Here is a 22,205-nt window from a genome sequence, read left to right on the forward strand (position 1 = left end):
GACAGCCATGACCCTCACTGCACCCTAGGATGTACCAGTAATGGCATCTCAAGTAGTCTGTGTTTTCCTAAGCTGCCAGTATAAACCCTTTAGAGTTTTGCTTTCTAATTTGCAAATGAAAAATAACAGGCTCCGTTGAACATTTTTTCGAGTGCCCCCTTTGAAGATACAGTAGTAGTAAATAAGCGTTCATGATAAACTTTAGCTTTAAATGCTATTTAAAAGCCTGTCGTGGAAAGCCTAAGAACTTGCAGTCTTAACTAATGAAACTTTCAGTAGGAAAAGTACTCACTTAAAATGGAGTCAACTACTAAGTCCCTGCAATTTGTGATTTTGACCAGATTTGACTCATCCTTTCTATGTTACTTTTTGTAATGCAGCCAACCACACAAATAAAATTCTGGATATTGTACATGTCTTAGTTATCTCTTTTGTTGCATTTGGTACAGATAGTACAATTTCCACAAGTCCAGATTCTTACTGTAACACCAAAAACAAAAGTGATATTTATGAATAATATTGGGAATGTTGTCCTCATAGTAACCGTTCCCCAAAGGAAGCTTTACATAAATGTGCATTTATTATTCAGGATATTAAAAGGGATTCCTTAGCTTTTGCTTTTTAATTTGGGCTAAAATATGTAAATTGGTTTTATTTTGGAGTTTCTCTGTTTTACGTGGCTTTGGGGGAGGATAACTTTCTAGCTTGATTATATTTTAATCACCTCTGTAATGGAGAAGGTTCTAATCCTGAAAACAACCTGGTTATTGTGATTAGGACCCAGAGGGCCAGTCTGCAGATGGGACTAAAAACACATTACATCGACTTGTATGTGTAGAAAAATTAGATTTGTTTCTACTAGATAACGTTATTCCCATGTCTTTGTTGGCAGGGGCAGCTCAGAGGCCAAGGAACCATGAGTCTATCTCTGGACCCAAGGGATCTTTGTGGTGTGTGTGCACAGGCAACCCTCTGGAGAGATGGCTCTTTGATTTAAGAAACCAGGAAATTCAAAGGACTTTAACGTCAGGTGGATTTGGGTCAGAATCCTGCCTTTTCCAATTAGTAATTGGGTGATCTTGGAAGAGGTATTTGAGCTTTCTGAGCCTCAATTTCCCATCTTTGAGATGGGGGTGGTAATGCCTGGTTCATGGAGTTTCTGTGATGATCACTTGGGAAATGGCATTGGAAGGCACCAGTCATACACAGAACCTGTGTATCAAAGGTGCTTAGAGGGCGTTAGAGGTCCCTTCAGTATATCAGTCTTTCTGCTCAGGCCAGATGTCCTGGGGAGAAGTGACATCACATGTTACCCTCATAGTCTCCATCTTCTCCCCAGAACTCGTGGGGCAGTGTGACTCACAGTGGCTTTTAAACATAGACAAGCCCTCAGTTTTTCTCTGGGATTGTGCGGCTTTAAGTTTTCTGCATTCTCCTAGGATTTTGGAAGTTATGTCTATGATTTCCTTCAAAATTAGAATTAACATGGGATGTAGTCATTAAAAGAGAAAAAAGGTGAATATAAAATTAATTTTAATCAGTGCTATTTTTTTAGTTTCATGAAAGAGTCTGTCGGGAAATTCAGAAGTCAACCAGAAAGAAAAATGGGTTAAGGCTAATTGATATGGTCTCAATGTTTGCCATAGATAGATATAGATATAGATATAGATATAGATATAGATATAGATATAGATGATATAGATATAGATATAGATAATATAACCTGTGAGTTATTTGACTTTGGCCCAGAAACCAACTTACTTCGGAGCTATTTTTCCCCCTTAACTACATCAGCTTTTTTTCTCAATTCCTCTGGTTTTCCTAATAGGGTGAATTTTGAAGTTCTCTCTCTCTTAAGGAGTAGTGAAAAGGTTGAAGCAAAAAGTGGCTTAATGAGATTTTTCTAACTTGCCATCAGTTTTCCTTCTCCTGCTTGGTGAGGCAGGGTGACGGATGGCTTTGGCAGTGCAAACAGCTCCAGAAGTGATCAGATTGACTGAAGAGGTGTTGGAGATGTGAGCAGAAGGCTGGCCCTCAATTTATTACCCTCCCATTTGAAGGGGAGGGAAGAGAAAGGAGGAAAATCACCCCCAACGCGTTGACGTAGCTGTTGATCACACACACTTGGAAGGGGTAGCGGGTGGTGTCAAGCCTAGCCTAATTTTGTACCTTTTCCCCAAGGCTCTGAAGGGTGAATATATAGGCACATTAAATAAATTCACAAACTGTTTTAAATTGGGACCTGTTGCTGTGACCAGTGTGGGCAAGGAAATAATACAAAGAGTCCCTAAAGGGGTTCAAGACTTAAACTAAAAACATAGCCTTAGAACAGTGATGGCAAACCTATGACACGCGTGTCAGAAGTGACACGCGAACTCATTTTTTTGGTTGATTTTTCTTTGTTAAATGGCATTTAAATATATAAAATAAATATCAAAAATATAAGTCTTTGTTTTACTATGGTTGCAAATAACAAAAAATTTCTATATGTGACACAGCACCAGAGTTAAGTTAGGGTTTTTCAAAATGCTGACACGCCGAGCTCAAAAGGTTCGCCATCACTGCCTTAGAACATTGTTTTAATGTCATGGATTTTGAATTACACTCCATACCATCATGGTAAGGATGTTAAGGGGAGTCATTTTCTTTCCTTCAATTTCACCCTTAAAACTAGGGGAAGGGGCTCTAAATTGATCTGATCCTCCAAGTGTCATTTTGCAGGCTCGATGCTTTTATAAGAAAGGCCTTTACTGTGAAACAGACAGACAATAGAACTTTTCTCTTTCCATGTGTATCTATTTCAAAGTTTCACCAAGGTTCTCCTCGGGATTTTGTAAGCAGCCTGTATATGGTGCACAAGGTCTCTGGAAGAATTGTGATCGATTTTTAGAATGTGTTTGTATGGGCAGAAATATATCTGTGGAAGGGTCTTGACTTTGAAGAAAGGGTAGCATAAGAGATGGTTTTGCATAGGTTAGCCGCGAAAAATCTCACACTTATTAATGAAAAGGCCAAAAAGAAATAATTGAGTGAGAGATTTGAGCAGGTGAATGGGCAGGGGAGTGGATATCCTTAGTATATTCTTGCTAGATAAGTGTTTGTATTATTAAAAATTGAAAATTCATCCATATTTAAGCCGATACTTGAATCTCAATTCCTTCCTGCTTTATACCTCTGGCTTAAGGTTATCTGCAAGAAGAAAAATAGCCTTTGAGCTTAGAAGAGCGTTAATAAAATCTCTTAAAAAGGTCTCCAATTAGTGAATTTTGGAGGTATGGACTCACAGTTGGTATGTTCTTAACAGTATTCTTCCTAAACCATTTGCTTGTGTGAATACTCCAAGAACAGAGGAGCAAGTTTGCATTTCTAGGACTTCAGCTGTTCCCAGCACAGTTCTACTGAAGTGGACCTGTGACCGTGGAGATCATTTCTCACATCCACTTAACATTGTATAATTTGTGTCCGATGGTGTCAGTTTGATGTCTTTCATGTAGTTAGGACAGGTACTGTTAACCCCTTTCTATAGCAAATAAAGCTCAGCCACCTGCCTTAGGTTATATGTTTAGCAATTCCGGAAGCCCTAGCTCCCGAGTGTTTGGGAATACATCTAGCTTGGCCAAAGTTTACTTCTCAGGGGGTGACAGGGAGGGGGAAGCAATTCATTTTCTAGACCAATTTTTCTGGTGTGGAATCAGCCAACACAATTGCATGTCTATTGCAAGAAACCACATTCTAGGTGCCACTTGGAATGTGGCAGCATTTAATATATATTCCATTGTAGTCAATAAGGACAATAACAGGCAGAGTGCAAAATGTGTCTTGGCTGAGGAGGTATAATGGACAACAGAGAGAGACCTTCTTTCTTGTTGGGGGAAGGAAACAAGGCTTCATGGAGGCTTTGAGTGGAGCCAGGAAGGCTAGGTAGGCAGAAGAATTTGGAGAAAGGAGAATTCTGTGTGGAGGGAAGAGTAAGAGTGACGACGCCGAGATGGGAACTTGCTTAAGGAATGACAAATAGTCTGGTGGGAATGCAGCTTAGGATGTGTAAGCATAAAGCCAGAGAGACAAGTAGAAGTTATGATTTAGAACGCATAGGGTGTTTTGACTCGGTTTCGACTTTATTTGAACTGATAGCTTTGGGAATGTCTTAGGTCAGAGAACTATAGTTTCCTGATTGTCTTGCAGGGTCAAGAGCTGTCTTTATTGAGTCATGATTTCTCAGAAATTGAAGTCACCCTAAAGATGTTTCTAAAGTAGATATTGGTTATTCAGAGGGAATCGTCATTAAAGAACTATTCTAATCATAGGGTGATGTTATGACGATGATGCTCATTGGTGAAGTCACATTGCGAATTGCTTTTAGGGTTACAGTGCCAAAAGCAGTAGGAGGAAAAATGTCAACTTTATTTCAGGTGGTAAAGAAATGTGCCATTGAAGGAGTGGAGTACACTGCTTTCTCTCACCAACAGGTACCAGTGCTTATTTTGTGGGATAATGTGTGCCCAGGTGGGCAGTGGTTTGGGAATAAGCTTATTTCCTCCAGAATAGAAAAGCACCTATTAAACTTCCAAGTGCATGTCACTCCTGGTAGTCTGTGAGCCCTGGAGGGCAGAGATCATGTCAAGTGCTCTCTTATTTAAGTGCTGGGCCCATAGTAGGTTTTCAATAAATGTTGAATTTAGTTATAATTTTTTTAAAGATACTGAACCACAGTTAGAAAACTTGTGAGTCTTGGGTCTGTCATCAACTTGCAGGAGTCTGTTTAGTCCAAGTCACCTAACCTTCAGTTTCTTAATATATAAAATGGAATTAATACAACTTTAGAGCTTAATGGGAGGGTCAGTTAAACTATATCCTTGATACATTCTAACAGACGGATAATAATATTAGTAAATTATTAGTTTCTAGTTTTGCCAATTATTTTACTAGGTCTTGACCAGAATTTAAAGAAATTAAAACAATAGCATGCTAGAATGGAATACAATAGAAAAGAAAATATCAGTGGCTGATACTTAATAAGGTTAAGTATTATATCATAAAACTTTTGCTTCAGTTATCTGTGTTCTGAATTGTGATATGAAGTTCAATATAATTTTTTTTTTTGCTTTGTTGGATCATGGTCAGTAAAATTTGAGAAACTTTGTTCTAGATGATAGTGAGCTCTGTGTTATCCCAAGGGAGAAAAGTCAACTTTTTTCAGAGCTATACAATATAAAATCTCTAGAATCTTCCCAAATTATTAAAGAAAGGATGACTTCTGATTATTTCAGAATTGATGTGGAACATTGTATTCTAAGTCTTTGACAAATTGATGTCTGTATGGTGTATGTTGGGGTTTGCTCTTAATCAGAATATTTAACTAGCAAACCTCATTCGTTGTCCCTGCTACCCAGTTGAAGCTACAATAATAATGATGACAAAAATAAGTAGTGGAGGTGACCTAGAGGTAAGACGGGAAATAATGAAATTAGCTTTGATTTCTTGAGCTCTAGTTATGAATCAGGCACTGTGCCTTACACACAACATCACCTTTAATCCTTAAAACAATCTTAAAAAGTAAATGTTAATTTTCCTATTTTATGGATAATCTAACTGAAGTTTTGAAAGGTAAATTAAGGTTACACAGCCAGTAATTGACTAGGGCAGGATTTGATTTGAACTCAGGTCTGTCTAATTACAGAGCAAAATTTAAAAGATTTTTTTCATTCCATGAAAATTTATTAAAATGCCTACTATGGGTTAGCATTGTACTGATTTACAAAGATAAGTGATTCAATTTAAAAGATAGGTGGTTCAGTTGGTCTCTGTTCTAGAGGGTTCCCTGGCTGCCCTTGAGGTTTTACTTCACATGAAAGTGGGTAAGATATGATTTAATCACAAGAGGGACAGGCTCAAAGACTTTTTTCTTGTGGTGTATTTTATTTTGGAAGTACTGAGAAAAGTGCCTAGCACATAGTAGGTATTCAATAAAGATTTACTGAATTAAATTGAAGTTGGATTAATTCTCACTTGGGGACTGGGGAGGGAATGGGAGAGTATTGGGAAAACTTTGTGTTAAAGAATGTCCTTCCCTGCAATGTGGCAGATGCACCTGTCCTAAAGCCATTCAGTGTCTTTTGTAGCAACTAAACCTGGCAGCAGAAAAAAAGCCAACCAGAGCTCAATATCTCAAATTATAAACTTCAACTTTCTTTCAGGGGGAGAGAACATTTACCATCTTAGTATGGGAAGAGAGTCCTGTGGTAGAGACATATAGAGAATAATAAATGAAGGGCAGTCTTCCTTACATTGAAAAATAATAATTACTATTGTTATCATTATTATTGTTATTTTTACTGTACCACTTGCTAACCTTTATAACCACTGGCAAGTGACATGATTTCTCCGTTTCCACATTTACAAAATGACTTATACCTCTCAGGGTTGTTGTGGGGATTAAATAGATTGATTTGATAATACTTACCAATCCCTTCCTATTTGATGGTCTCTGAGGATTTAGTAGGAAAGGAGATACAGCCCCCTGCCCTCAAGGAGTTGAATGTCTGGGGAAAGTGGGATTTAGATTCCCACCACAGGCAAAGGCTACTCCTGAACAAATGCAACACCCTGCAGTCTGCCTGGTGGAATGTATATGATTGCCATGCATGTCTCATTTGCATCATTAGAAGTTCAAATTTATTGAGGTGAAGGTGCTATGATAATCATCTTTTTATCTCCCCCTACTTTTAAGCCCCAGCCTTTGCTGTTGGCACAAGGTTACCTACATAGTCATTGCTCAATGAATCCAGCCCAATTCAGCAAATATTTACCAAGTTGTTCAAAGCACTGGGGGAGGGAGAATAACATTTGCTGAACAGAGTTGAGTTGAAAACGACCTTAGAGTACAAAAGGGGAACAGTATCATGAGGTGGTGATGAACTACACTTGTGCTAAAAATGCCCATGATCTATTCAGGAAGAAAAATAGGGCCCCAAAGAAAATTCGGCAGTGAGCCTAAAAAAATAATATATTCTTTCTCTCTCTCAGTGCTGTTTTGTTTGTATTTCATGGGAAACCATTGTATTTGCTATAAGCACACAGTTGAGATGTGGTCTCAGAGATGGCTACTTAATTGATGTGTGGATCAGGACCAAGCTCAGCCGCCTTCACAAGGCCCAGGAGACCCTCCGTGGCATGGCTTATGCCCTCCTTTCCTGCCTCCCATCCTGCAGCCTCCTGCCTTCCGTTTATCTTCCACTGTGGAACTGCACCACACTGTTCCGCACCTGTGCTCAAAAAGATCCCTTGGTCTCAAACGTCCTCTGCTTTTCTTCACCATGAGACGAGTAGGAGGCCCTTCTCACCCAGGAAAGTTGGGTGAGAGCCGCCTCTGTTAGCAATGTCAATCTCCTTCCGTCATTGTTCTTCCACACAGCATACTCAATAATTTATTTCTGTTTCATTACCACCTCAACACTCAGAACTGGGTTTATCTCTGGGTGTGGCACCTAATAGGTGCTTAGTAATTCATTGTTAACTGAATTATGTAGTTGGCTATTGCTTAAGTTGTCCATAATGGTTTCCCATCAAGTGCCCTGTGAACCTCTGGCCTAGGAGAGGGGCATTGGACCCAAAGCCCCCTTGTCATGTAGACTGGCTTTAACCCTATTGTTGCTCACCAACCACAGTTCTGAAACTTTGAGTTAAAAATCTTAAGTATGTCTATGTACATGATACTTTTCCTGATCACCATGACTCACTTGTAATTCCTCAGTAATTCTTCTGTCTTCTAGACCATCAACTTTCAATCTTTTTCATCTCATGGCACATATAAACTAGTTACTAAAATTCTGTGGCATATCAAAAAAATATATTTTTGCCTATCTGACAAAAAAGGTATAATTTTGATTCATTCACACCGGATGGCTGTTGTTACGTTGGCTATTGTAACGTTTTGTTGGACAATCTAAAAAAGGAAAAGAGGTCAGTGCCTCTGACTAAATAGTCACATATTGTATGTTTTAAAAATTCTTGTGGCACACTGGTTGAAATTGCTATTATAGACTCCTTTTTATCACTTGCTGTCTGTACCACGCTATTAACAATGATAATCACAATAATAGTGACACTTTGTAGTGGTGTATTGTCAGGCTTTTCCAAAAGAATTTTACTTAAGTTATCTCATTAAACCTCACAACAACTCTAGGAAGCAGATATTTTTACTCCCATTTTGAAGAAAGAGAACCATGTAGTTTACATAACTTGCACAAGGTCACATGGATAGGAAATGTCAGACTTGGGATTCCAAGCCTCGTCTGTTTGATTCTAAAGCCTGTATTCTGGCTTCCATTTTGCAAAATTCATCTCTTAAAAGGTAGGGACTAAATGACTAACTAAGGCATTTAGCCTAGTGGTTAATAGGGACTTTCTATCAAGACCACCAGGCTTCAGTTCAGATCCTGGCTTTACCAGTCGTGACCTTGAACAAATCACTTACTCTCCCTGATGTCTCAGTTTCTTCATCTGTAAACTAAGGTTGTTATGAGGATTTGATGGGCCAATCAATATTAAGGACTTAGAATGGTGCTTGGCATATAAAGTGCCAGTGATCATCGTTGTCATGATACAATATTAACTCGTGTCCCATTCTCCAAGCATTTGTTGAGTGTCTGATATGTGCCAGGTACCATTGTAGGTGTTGGGAGATACAGCGGTGACTAAGACAAACCCCTGCCCTCATGAAGCTTTTGTATTAGAGTGGGAAGATAGATAATAGCATAAGTAAATTTTAGTAGATATTATCTATTGTGTGATATTCTATAGTCTCACATAATGGAATGCCATTTTAAAAATAGATTGAGATAATAGGTTGAAGAGTGGAACTATCGAGTACTTGTTTGTGGACACACAGTGACACCACCAGTGCTTCAGCCAGTGTCTAGCTGCAAAGCTAGGCTGCTGACTTAGGGGGTGATGGGCTTGTCTGATCTGCACTCAGGGTGTGGGGTGGTCAGCCCTGGAGTAGCAGGAAATTAAATGATTGGGTTGCAGTAAAACCCAACATGGAGAATTCATAAGTAGGTTAGGGGTCCTCAGTCTATGAGGGAGAGGCTTCATTCCTTATAGTTGAGGCTATGAAATGAGATAAAGGCTTCTGAGGAAGTCAGAAAGAAGGTTTAGTCAATCAATCAGCTAAGGTCAGGGTCAGCCAGGATGTTTTATTGAGTAATCAATAATCATTCAATTGTTCTTTGTGGAACTAAGAAATGCAGTAGTTACTGGCATTATCATAGGATCTTAATTTCTATAAGAGTATGGGCTTTGGAGTCAGAGAAATCAAGGGTCTGTTTGTTTTTTTTCCTTCTCCACTTATCTGTAAAGCCACTAAGTTGTCTGAACCTCGTTTTCATTGTAAAATGAAGCTAATAATACCTAAGTCATAGGCTTATTTAAAGGATTAGTTTTTAGAATATGTAAAGAACCTGGTTCAAGGCTGGGCACATAGTAGGTAATTAATAAAAGCATTTTTTAAAGATATTCCTACTGATTTCAGAGGGGAAGGAAGAGGGAGAGAGAGATAGAAATATCAATGGTGAGAGAGAATCATTGATTGGCTGCCTCCTGAATGCCCCCTACTGGAAATTGAACCCACAACCTGAGCATGTGCCCTGACTGGGAGTCTAACAGTGACCTCCTGGTTCATAGGTCACTGAGCCACACCAGCCGGGCTTAATACAAGCAAACTTTAAAAAATAGTTCAGTTTCCCTCGGCTGTACTTCTTTGTTCAGTTTTATTGAGAAATAATTGACATATGTCACTATATAAGTTTAAGGCGTACAGCATGGTGGTTTGATTTACATATATTGTGAAACGATTACCACAATAGGTTCAGCTCACATCCATCTTTTCACATAGATACAATAAAAATAAGAGAAAGAATAAAAGGGAGATTTTTTCCTTATGATGAGAACTCGTAGACTCTACTTTTTAAACTTTCCTACATATTAAACAACAGTGTTAGCTAGTCAACATGCTGTACATTATATCCCTAGCACTTACTTATCTTATAATTGGAAGTTTTTACCTTTTGAACATCTCCCTCCAATTTCCCCTCCCTCCTCCACCTCTATATCTGGTAACTACAAGTCTGATCTCCTTTTCTATGAGTTTGGTTTTTTAAATTTTAGATCCTACATATACATGAGATCATTCAGTGTTTGTCTTTGTCTGACATTTCATTTAGCATGATACCTTCAAGGTTCATCCATGTAGTTGCAAATGGTAGGATTTCATCATTTCATTTTTTATGGCTGAATAATAGTCTATTGTATATATGTACCACATCTTATTTATCCATTAATCTAATGATGGGTTCTTAGGTTGTTTCCATGACTATTGTAATAATGCTGCTATGAACATGGGATGCAGATAGCTTTTTGAGTTAGAGTTTTTGTTACCTTTAGATATATTCCCAGAAGTGGAATTGTTGAATTGTATGGTAGTTTTATTTGTAATTTTTTGAGGATCTTCCATATTGTTTTCTATAGTGGCTGCACTAATTTGCATTTTCACCCGCAATGCACAAGTATTCCCTTTTCTCCACGTCCACACCAGCATTTGTTATCACTTGTCTTTTTGAGGATGACCATTCTATTGTGATAGGCATGCGATGTTGAGACAAGTGATATCCCTAGTGACTAGTGATGTTGAGCATCTTTTCATGTACCTGTTGGCCTTTTGTATATCCTCTTTGGATAAATGTCTCTTTAGGTCCTTTGCCCATTTTAGATTGGGTTATTTGTTTCTTGTTATTGAGTTGTATTAGTTCTTTATATGTTTTGCATATTAACCTCTTATCAGATATGCAGTTTGCACGTTTTCTTCCCATTTATAGGTTGTCTTTTCACTTTATTTATGGTTTATTTTGCTGTGCAGAAGCTTTTTAATATAAAGTAATCCCATTTGTTAATTTTTTATTTTATTGCTTATGCTTTAGATGTCATATCCAAAAAATCATTACCAAGACCCATGTCAAGGTGCTTTGTTCTATATGTTTTTTAGGAGTTTCATGGTTTCAGGTCTTACATTTAAGTTTTTAATCCATTTTGAGTTAATTTTTGTGAGTGGTATAAGGTGTGTCCACTTTCATTCTTTTACATGTGAATATCCTACTATCCCAGCACCATTTATTGAATAGACTGCCTTTCTTCATTGAGAAGTCTTGGCCCCTTTGTCAAGTATTAGTTGACCATATTTGCTTGGGCTTATTTCTGGGCTCTGGATTTTGTTCCATTGGCCTATCTGTTTTTATGCTGGTAACAGAGTTTTGATTAGTATAGTTTGAAACCAGGAAGTGTGATATCCCTGTTTTGTTCTTCTGTCTCAGAATTTTTTGAGATATTTGGTGTCTTTTTTGGTTCCAAATAAATTTTAGGAGTGTTTTCTACTTCTGTAAAAAAAAAAAAAAAAAAAAAAAAAAAAGGAAATGCCATGGGAATCTTGACAGTGATTGCATTGAATCTATAGATGGCTTGTGGTAGTATTGTCATTTTAACAAATGTAATACTTTCAATCCATGAGCAAGAAATACTTTTTCATTTATTTGTCTTTTCTTTGATTTCTTTCATCAATTTCTTGTAGTTTTCAGTGTAGAGAACTATTGCCTCCTTGATTAAATTTATTCTCCTAAGTATTTTGACATTATAATAAATGGGATCAATTTCTTTATTTCTTTTTCAGAAAGTTTGTTCTTAGTATACAGAAACACTACTAATTTTGTATGTTAATTTTGTATACTGCAACTTTACTGAATTCTTTGATTAGATTTAATGATTTTTGTTGATTTTTATGATTTTTATATGTAAAATTATGTTGTCTGCAAATAGAGATAATTTTACTTCTTCCTTTCTAATTCTTATACCTTTTATTTCTTTTTCTTGCCTAATTGCTCTAGCTAGCACTTTAAGTATGTGAAATAAGAGTGGTAAGTGTGGGCATCCTTGTCTTATTCCTGATCTTAGAGGAAAAGCTTTCAACTCTTTACCATTGAGTATAATGTTAGCTATGGACTTATCATATATGTCCTTTATTATGTTGTGATATGTTTCTTCTATGCTTAATTCATTAAGAGTTCTTATCACATATGGATGTTGAAATCTCTTGCATGCTTTTTCTGCAGCTATTGAGATGATTATATGATTTTTTCCCTGCATTCTGTTAATGTTATATAATGTGATGTATCACATTGATTTGCATATGTTGAACCATCCTTGCATTAGGGAATGCATTTTAAATATTGGTCATTTTTTGCAGGGTTCACAGGGAGAGAAGATTTAGGCTAAAATGTGTGAGTTACTTTGTATTGCATAGCCTTCAAGTAGGAGAGCAGATATCTTAAAACTGAGGACATACCATCCCAGGAAGGATTGTGGATGCCATAGAAAGATTAAGATTTGATTTGCTTCAAATCAATATGGTAGAGACTAGATCAGCCAGCTTCTGTCACAGAACTGTGTTGGCTCCATCCTCCTGGAGTCCTAGGCCCTCAGAGGCCCAAGGCTCTATGAAGAAGGCACTTGATAAAAGGGCTTTGGGGTCTGAAATCCTGAATTAAATTCTTGAGTTTGCTACTTTTTAGTCTTGCACTTTCTTGTACTTAATGTTGAATGTGTATTTTCATAGGTCAAAGTATTCAGGCTCCTATACTAACTGGAATTGTATATAAACCTACTTGATGACCAAGTGTCAGCAACTGGGAAACATTAGTTTTAAAATATAGATAAAAACCTTTATGTATTTTTCCTCTTTTCATTGTGTATACTATTGCATAAACTTACATTAAAATTTTAAGATTAAAAGATGAAAGTGAGGAATACAGTTTATTTTTATCTCAAAGCTCCTTTGTTTTCATTAGCAATCTGGAGACTTAAAACAAACAACTCTCCATTAAACATTTTTAAGAGTAGAAGAATAATTTTCCAAGCATTTGAAAGCACACCATTTGTACAGAGCACAAGTAGATGTTTAGCAGGTATTTGACTTCATTTGAATGTAGAAGTAATTACACGATTATCTATTCACTCATTTGTTTTTAAAAAAAATAATGCCATCCCGGCCAGTGTTGCCTAGTGGTTGAGCATCGACCTTTGAACCTGAAGGTCTCGGTGTGATTCCTGGTCAGGGCACATTGAGCCCAGGTGGCAGGCTCAATCACAGTGGGGGGTATACAGGAGGCAGCCAGTCAATGATTCTCTCTCATTATTGATGTTTCTGTCTCTCTCTCCCACTTTGTTCCTCTCTGAGATATATATATATATATATATATATAGATATAGATATAGATATAGATATAGATATAGATATAGATATAGATATAGATATAGATATATATTTATTTATTTAAAGATTTCATCTTAAAAGATGCCAGGCATGCCCAACTCTTACAGTCATAACAGCAAAATATTGAGCCCCCATTGGCTCTGGCTTTGGCTTGTGTAACTTGGAGAAACTCTCACAGGTGGAAATGTTCTGTGGGACTCAGCCAGATTCAGACCCGAAGTAAAAATGAAATATGAGTGTGGGCTTGAAACAGAGGCAATCAGAGGTAGAAGGAATGTGGGAGTGAAGATATAGTCACTGTAAAGATGGCCTTACCCAGAAAATGGAAAACACCTGGCCTCAAAAATGCACTCTTTGGGGACAGTTTGAAAGTTGAGGGAAATAATATAAGAGCAATATAGCTTTAAAAGATGAAAGTGCTCCTGTTTTTAAATTGATTTTGAAAAGAAAAGATGTGAGAGGTTTATGATATGAGCAGAGAGGCGGGGAACAGAGCAAGGAAAGTAGATTTAGCTGTGGAGAGCAGGTGAGCACCTGAAGAGCCATCCATTCATTCATTTATTCTACCAACAATATCTGGAGCTATGCACTGGTCCCCAGGGTTACAGATGAATCACACACAGCCCTGTCCTCAAGGAGCTCACAGTCCAATGATAGAGACAGGAAGGTGGAGAGTCTCGGTGCCATGTGGTAAATGTCCGTGATGGAAGCATGTACAGGAACAGAGGCGGGGCCATGGTGGGGTGTTGGGGAAGGCCGTTGGGCCTGAAGGCGAGAGAGGAGAGCTTTCCAGGCCAGTAGCAGGGCTTGTGCAGGGTGGAGCACGAGAGAGAATCCAGTGTGTTCGGTCTGTCATTGCTGGCTGAGGAAAGATGTAGTCCAGACTGTGCTTCCCAGGGCTTATGGAGGTTGTGGTGGATAAGGAGGAAGACGGGAGCCAGTGACGGTAAGACCTCAGTTCAGATCCAACTGTACATGTGAGCAGGGGCTAGCCACTCTACCCTCCTTTTGCTCCTTAACTTTTAGTTTTCTCACCTGTACAATGCAAGTGGTAAGGGCAGAGGGGAGGGCCAGAATCCCGCCCATCTCTCGGTATCTTCATAAAGATGATATGGGGTGCTGGGTGTAAATGTGCTTACACAGTTTCCTAAGTCTAGCATGTGATTTAATGATTTCTTTTTAGTGGCTTTGTAAAGTTCATCTCATTTCTCCAGGGAGATCACACTTGCTGTGTTAGCTCTGCACTTCCTGCTGCACCTTTCTGAAGGGGCCCTGGAAAATCCCCTTGAAGTGCATTTGGTCAATGTACCTGCTCCTGGGTCCACAGAAAGGAAGGAGCGGTCCAGATGGAGGGTGGACCAAGAACAGCCCCTGCTCTTCCACCCCGGGTAGGTCCATGTAGAAGGCCAGAGATGCCTTCTGCTTTCAGTATACAGAGTGCACTGGCAATTTACTGAAATTTTACATGAAAACAGGAGGAGTTTCCTTTCTGGAAATCAGAAATCCTAATGACTGCGCTTGTTACATTCATTCGAAAGTATCTAACTTTAACCCATTCACAGTAGAGGGTTTTTTCTAAAGGGCAGAGTATTCCAGAAATTGTGTTTGTAAGCGTTAAAAAGGGTGCTTTTTATTAAAAGTTTGCTTAATCCCTTCCCCTTTGCTCTGTATTTTCCTGATTGGTATTATTGTGAGACCTGATTAATTAATGTTTGTGAAGCCTTGACAGCGGTTCTCAGCCTGTGGGTCGAGACCCCTTTGGGGGTTCGAACGACCCTTTCACAGGAGTCGCCTAAATACATCCTGCATATCAGATATTTACATTATGATTCATAACAGTAGCAAAATTACAGTTATGAAGTAGCAGCGAAAATAATTTTATGGTTGGGGGTGACCACAACATGAGGAACTGTATGAAAGGGTCGCGGCATTAGGAAGGTTGAGAACCACTGCTTTAGAAGATGAAGGAAATAGCTATCGATATAGATGATGAGTAGTAACCTTCTTAAGTGTTCTTTTCTCCTTCAGAAATTAAATTCCAAGTATTGATCTTACCAACTCGTAGATTAGTCAGCTTTACCACCTGCAACACTTTATTTAATGAGCACATATTTTCAAAATGTTACTTTTGCACAAGGGGAATGAACACCTATTGCGTGCTTACCTGTGCGAGCCCTGAGCCAGATACCTTCAACTTGTTATTTTTAATCTTTACAGCAACCCTGCAAAGCAGATAGAATTGTTCAGATTTTTCAGGTGAGGAAATTTCAAGTGTACTTTGGAGAGTCTCTAAGTGGCTAACCCAAGCTCAAGGCTGGAGGTGGTTTTCAAACCCAGATCAGATCAATTTCAAACCTCATGCTCTTTGCATTACACCATGTAGAATTTTCAATCAAGATCTTTCCTGTAAGATCCATTTATTTATCAATATTTACTGACTAATAGCAGACACAACCTAGAATGGTTTTAACCAGATTAGTTCACTTGCTTTCTCTAAAATGGCTGGGTTGCATGTTATGGTGATAGGAACATTGTCCTCAGACTCTAACAGCGGTCGCCAACCTTTCGGACCTCACGGGCCACCAGTGGTCCGCGGACCGCTGGTTGGCAACCCCTGGATTAGGAAATGGAGAAGGGCACAGAATTTGGTTTCAGACTTGAGTTCAAGTTGCCCTTCTGGCTGAGTGACAGTGGACACTACCTGAAACCTCATTTCTCCATCATGCTGAGTGACTTCATGTCTTCACGCCTCCCTCATCAGTAAATGGCGGAAGGACAATGGCCTACTTTGCAAAGTTGTGGGAGAATTAAGTGAAGTAATGTAGATGAAGACACCTGTCACCATTTATTACGTGCTAACTGTTGGTAGTATTGGAAAGAGTCAATGGCAGTTGCTTGCCAAAACATTTTCCTGTGTTACCCAAGGCACTTTTTAATCAGCTCTATCCAGGATCTCCACTTCCTGAGCCTTTGCCATGTTCTGACCGGGGACTTTGCGAGGCTCCTTTGTATATACCTCTTCATTACCACATTTATAACTTTATATAGTAATTACTTATTTACTTATTTATTTACTTCCTTACAGGCAGGAACCTCTTTTCTCTCTTTGTATCCCTGGCACTTAACATAATAGCTTCTGGCCCATCAAAGGAACTCATTAATGTTAAGGAACTTAGCGTGGCTTTTGTTCCTTTGTACTGCTTTTCTTCTTTTTAAGAGCTAACTTCAGTTGTGGGAAGGGGCTGTTCAAAGGAAGCACTATATTATCATCATTAAATTGTGATTTCATTAGCTTGCTTTAACATGTACCTGTACTAAAGAAATTTTAGGTTGCACTAATTTGACAACAGTTGGTTCTGAATATTTGTTACCCACTGACTTTTTTTAAAAGGTAAATTTCTGGAATAAAAAGAATATATCAAGAGTTGGAAGAGTTTACCAAGCGAGTTTACTTTTATCTGTGATTTCAAAGAAGTAAACTATTTTTCATACCTTAGTGTATATACAGATATTATATCCAAATTATCCTTAGGGGCATATTAAATTAGTCCTGAGAGGACCTGAGAATTATATATTATGCAGTTTGATTTTAGTGTAAAGATAATAATTTTGAAATTGGTGTTTTAAAAATTATTTTTTCTGAATTTTAAAATGCCAATTTGACTCTTGCCCAATTAGTATGAATTAGTGAGGTTTCAAAAGTCTATTTTGAAAAAGAGAAGATTGTGAAGACAGAAATAGTGACTCTTCTCTGTTCTAAGTATAACATTTTCTGTTGTTGTAAGGCAAATCATAAAAATACATATAATGGGAGATTTTAAAAAATAGAACAATGAGGAAATTGAGGTGAAGAAAAATTAAGAAAATTGTAAAGTAAGCTAAATCTAAAGGTAAAGCTTGTGTTTAAAAAAAAACACCAAACATCAAAAGTTTGCAGTGAAGTCCTTTGCTCTTTCTTCACACACACAGAGCTACAGATCCGGCATCATTTTCCTAGCGCAATTAACCGAGAGGAGACGCAGTGAATCACAGGATGCAGAGTCCCTAAAACAAAAGCAAACCCATCACACGAAGGACAGAGAATATTAGTGGCTCATTGTCATAATAAAGTATTTGCCTCAAAGCAGACCAGATATAACGATACTTTGGTATTTGCTTCTTATTCATGAGGTTTTTAATAAATGTGTATTAGGAGGATCTCCATATGCAGGAAAGAGAGAGAAGCTTAAAAGCACGGCATGGAATGCTGCTTGACAGCGTCATACATTCACAAGATGTCCTTGAAGATGGAGCACAGAACAGAGATCAAGGAAATTTTGGCAGCTGCAGTTGGGAAAATAAATGGCTGTTATGCGATTGGGTAGATCCTGAAAGCAGGCTCCTGCTCAAACCATGTAATTAAGAAAAGTGGGAGCTATTGTCCAAGTGCAGAATGTTCATAATATCAGAGTTTGTCAGCGGGAGCTTTTAGAACGGATCAGTACTTTTCACTCCCTGATCCAGAGAATGGTTTTCTTATAAATCATCTTCTCTCCTTGCTGCCCTCGTGAAGGTTGCTGCCAGGCGATAAGGCCAACTCAGATTGTAACCTTGCACAGTGAGTTAGGTGAAGGGGAGACCAGACCAGAGGCTGTTTCAGGAAATGTGATTTTCATTCATTTGGGCTCCTGTGTTTCCTCTGGTGTGGGAACAAACAGTGTGGCCAAAGAGAGATCCTGCAGGAAGACTCTTGGAAGGAGATGGAGTCATTTTTAACACCGTGGCCCCCAAACTGGTTTGAAGGATTTATTTTCTTTCTTTCTAAAAAAGAACTTCCTTCCAGATTACAAAAGGGCTGTATTTTCATTGTAAAACAAATACACAAAAAATTGGAAAATGTCGATGGAGACAAGTAATTGATAGAATTATCATCTATAATGCTACCATTTATTGTTAGCATTTTATTTTTCCTTTCCACTCTGTGCATATTTATGTAATTGAGATAATCAATTTTTCACCTTTCTTCTACATTCATCATACACATTTTCTTATGTTATTAAAAGCTACTATAAACATAATTTTAACAGTTGCAGAATACTGTATCATAAAAAGTATACAATAACTTACTTAGTCATTCCCCTTGTTGGGCCCTTAGATTGTTTGTTTGTTTGTTTGTTTACTCTTCTAGATACAGTTTTCTTTTTTTTAGTATTTCTTTTTTTTTAATCTTTAAATTCTTTATTAGTTAAGGAATTACAAATGTGTCATCATTCCCCCCCCCCATTAACCCCCATAGGTACAGTTTTCTTAATATATCTTATTGTGCATACTTTGGGTCTACAGGATTTTGGATTCTTTTCTGAGCTTAAGCATGGATCACTGGGTCCAGAAATATGAACATAACGTTCAGAAAGTTTGTGTCAGTACATACTTCACCAATAACAATGAGAGAGATTCTTTCATTGCACCTTAAAACTTGATAGTTGCAACCCCTGAATTTCTACATTCTCTGTAAACATGTGGTCCACAGATAATTCAAAGACAGTTCTGCCATCTCAGGTCTGCATTCTCACCAACACTGATTCGGTTCTACTCGTACCCATCTGCCCTCCCACAGGGTGTCCAGGAGAGTGGTAGCCCAACTACCTCTCTGAGATAATTTGAGGGATAAAGTTCTCCTATCGGGTCAAAAAAGTCCTTTTTTCTAATCCATATACCAGGGAAGTCAGTGAAGGATGAAATTAAAAATAGATTTTCAAGTGCAATAAAGCCGTTTTCACATTTAAAGCTACCCTGTCAGAACAATGTCCGGGATCTTTTCACTAATGAACATGCAGATATACTAAGGGACTGTCCGTGGGTTGAATTTAGCATGCCCGTTTATACATACATTGAGGTGCTGAAAACTTTTATTTCACTCAGCATCTTAGCGGCAGAATGCCCCCAAAGAGGCTCTCCCTTGAATTGCACAATTGGGAGGGCAGTAGGCTCACAATGCCTCTCAAAAAAGGCAAGGTTGCTGTGTGAAGATTTTTTTAGATACTAACTCCCTCTATTCCCCTCTGCTCTCCTCCCCAGCTCTGTTAAGAAAATGAGTGTTAATTTTCAAAATAAAAGTTGTGTTATGTAGATTTCTGAAAAATTTAATGAATGTGCATAAAACTCAAGTTCGGAGACATGACCCGAATCTTTAGATCATGATAAAGATGTACGGAATAACACATTGCTTTTTACAATTGAATTTCAGTGAGTTTGCTCACACTCTGAACCACTAGCCAAGCATTTTATAAATATACAATATTTATGTTTACATGAATTTTGCCATTGGCTGTTGTTTATGCATTAAATCAGAAGACAAATCCAACTTAATCAGTCCGTGGACAGTTTTACAAATAATTCATTAATGTTCTTTGTATGGAAGATGAGGATAATATATTTGCCATCACAGCTAGTTCCTATTTCAACAGGTACTGATAACTTATATTTAGGCATTTTGATTATTTTGCCCACATTAAACATTCAGAGTTTGGGTGGCTAAAAGGTAGGATGTGATTGTTTTTGTGTGCAAGTTAATATTTTTGCAGTTAACCTGAGAGCTTGCCCACGAAATTGTATTTATATTAAAATGAAAACATTTGTCTTTTTTCAAATATGCCTTTAATAAAGAAAGCTTATTGGAATTTGAAATTGTACTTATTTGGTGGCCATTTTGGAAAAGAGGATTGAATGGGGAGTGGGGCGGTGAAGGAAAGGTTGCCTCATCTTTGCATTGAACCAGTAATCAAGCCATCCCTAAGCTCGGGAGAGTTTCCTGTAAAAGTCTGTGAAAAACAAACACCCAGAGGTTTTACCAGGACCGCCCCAGACTGGGCACACCAGGAAATCATTTTAGGCCCAAACCGAAGCTCTAAAGAAACTGTAAAATATAAAGGAGGCCAGTATTTATTCTGGAAGAGAAATGTGTGTGTGTGTTTGGGGAAGAAGATTAAAAACTTGGTTTTCTGTAAATTTGAGACCAGTGCCTAAGAGAAATTAAATTTTGATTATGCGTTTCATATCCAGGCTGGCCCTACTATTTTAAGTATGAATGCCTCTTGTTCTTCCCAGCGGCTGCTGATTTTGTAAAAGCCCTGGCTACCACTGCTGAGAGCACTTTCAGCGCCTGGTGTCCATCTCCAATGAAGAAGATGCTATTTCAAAGGAGCAGTACCTCCAGCTTACCTCATGTTACAGTCACTTGTTTAGGACGTGGGCATTTAGACTGGGAACAGAGCTGTCATTTCCGTGTCAGGCTGGAGTAGGACTAGCCTGTGTGTATTTCATTTATGTGCTTTTTTGGTGAGGAGGGAGAGTCATTAGAGAAACTCTGGAGCAGGTTGCTTAAAAGGAAGGGGTGTATACAATGGATTTTAATTGATTATTTGTTTACCTGCCCACCTCTCCCATCCTCCCAACTTGAACCCTCCAGGGCAGGAACCAAATTATCTTTGTTTCCTCAACTCCTAAAATAATACCTTGGTCTATAATAGCATTGAATACACTTGTGTTGAACCTAATACACTTGTTTTAAGGGTATGCTGAGAATTTATTACCACATAACCTCCTAGAGTAAATAGGTCTTTCAGGTTATTTGTGCATCTGCCCAAAGGTATTATTAAGCTGTCAGCATGTTTCCCCAGTTGGAATTAAATTTTTTTTTTTTTCCGTTTTCTAGTTACCTTTCAGCAGAATCTACAGAAACTTGGTACAAATGGTTTTGGGGGGGCATGAGTGCAGTCTGCAGCCACATTCCCCGGGTCCAGGGGTCTCTGTGAGTCATCATCTATAATTTGGTTGGAGGAGAGTTTATATTTCCATGTTCCCTTTTCCTGGTGTGATCAGATCAGCAATCTCAGCCCCTCCTTTTGGATCCTATTAATAACAGTGTCTCCTTCCCAGTTGAATCATAACCAGGAAGACGTTGCATTTAGAAAAAAAATACTAACCTGAAGGGGCTCACGCAAATTAAAGCCTCTTGAAAAGAAGGAGGAGAGAGTATGGACTAATGAGCTGATGAACAAAACTTTAAAGAAAAGTGAAATTGGGGAGTTGTAAGGTCATTTTTAGTATCTTTCAAGAAGCAAGAAGAAAAGTGAGGAATTATCGCTAAAAATAAGATCTGTCTTCAGGAACACAGAGCCTGCTGTGTAAAAGTCTAACTTTGGGGGTTTGTTTTTCAGGCTTCTGAAAGGTACAGGAGATGCAGTAGTCTGGGCCGCTCCACCAGAGTCTACCGTACTGAGTGTCAGAATTGTGTAAGGGTTAAGTGGGAAAGGCCTACAAAGAGAATTGGGACTTTTATTTTTGTTCCCATGAATAATTTAAATCAATTTCTTTAGTGGTTTGATTTAGTGACTGCCCTTGGTAAACATTATTCTTCATGCTCTTGGGAGCACTCGTTCTATTACATAAGGGTTAGCCTCCATACATAACTTTTGAAAAGTTCTTCCTCATGGTAAAAGAAAACACTTTTAAATATGCATTACAATACTTAATAAAATACGTGTGTGTGTGTGTGTGTGTGTGTGTGTGTGTGTGTGTCTCAAATGTCCACACCTGAGGCATGTTTGCAATCAGTACATTCCTTTAGCATCTTTCTCATTTACATGGCGCTCAAAGTAGAGGGGACAGTATTTGGAAAAGAAACATCGTATTCCTGTGACCTTTCAGATTCTTTTTTGTTGTTGTTCCTTTGCCTGAATTAAGCATAGAAACCACCTCTCCACCAAAATAACAGAAGTCGAGGGCTGACAAGAGCACCATGTCAAGGTCCCTGCCCTGGGCTCTTAGATGATGAATGTCAGGAGTGAGTTCTACAGTAGAGCAGGTTCCTGTCATGTAAACCTGTAACCTCTTATTTGCCTCGTGA

At 38.3% G+C, this 22,205-nt stretch overlaps 1 protein-coding gene across 5 annotated transcripts in view; it reads left to right on the forward strand.

The window, feature by feature from the left end:
* ELAVL4 (ELAV like RNA binding protein 4) overlaps window positions 1-22,205 on the forward strand; it is a 149,659-nt gene that overhangs the window by 70,662 nt on the left and 56,792 nt on the right. For 2 of the 5 annotated variants that reach the window (XM_036352988.1, XM_036352992.1), the window contains exon 1: window positions 14,538-14,706. The exons of the other annotated variants lie outside the window; for them this stretch is intronic. In XM_036352988.1, the coding sequence (XP_036208881.1) occupies window positions 14,665-14,706 (42 nt within the window). In that variant the 5' untranslated portion in view covers window positions 14,538-14,664. Of the gene's footprint in view, window positions 1-14,537; window positions 14,707-22,205 lie in introns of those variants that run through there. 5 annotated transcript variants of the gene reach the window in all.

Source organism: Myotis myotis, unplaced genomic scaffold (assembly GCF_014108235.1).
Source record: "Myotis myotis isolate mMyoMyo1 unplaced genomic scaffold, mMyoMyo1.p scaffold_m19_p_2, whole genome shotgun sequence".
NCBI lineage: Eukaryota > Metazoa > Chordata > Mammalia > Chiroptera > Vespertilionidae > Myotis > Myotis myotis.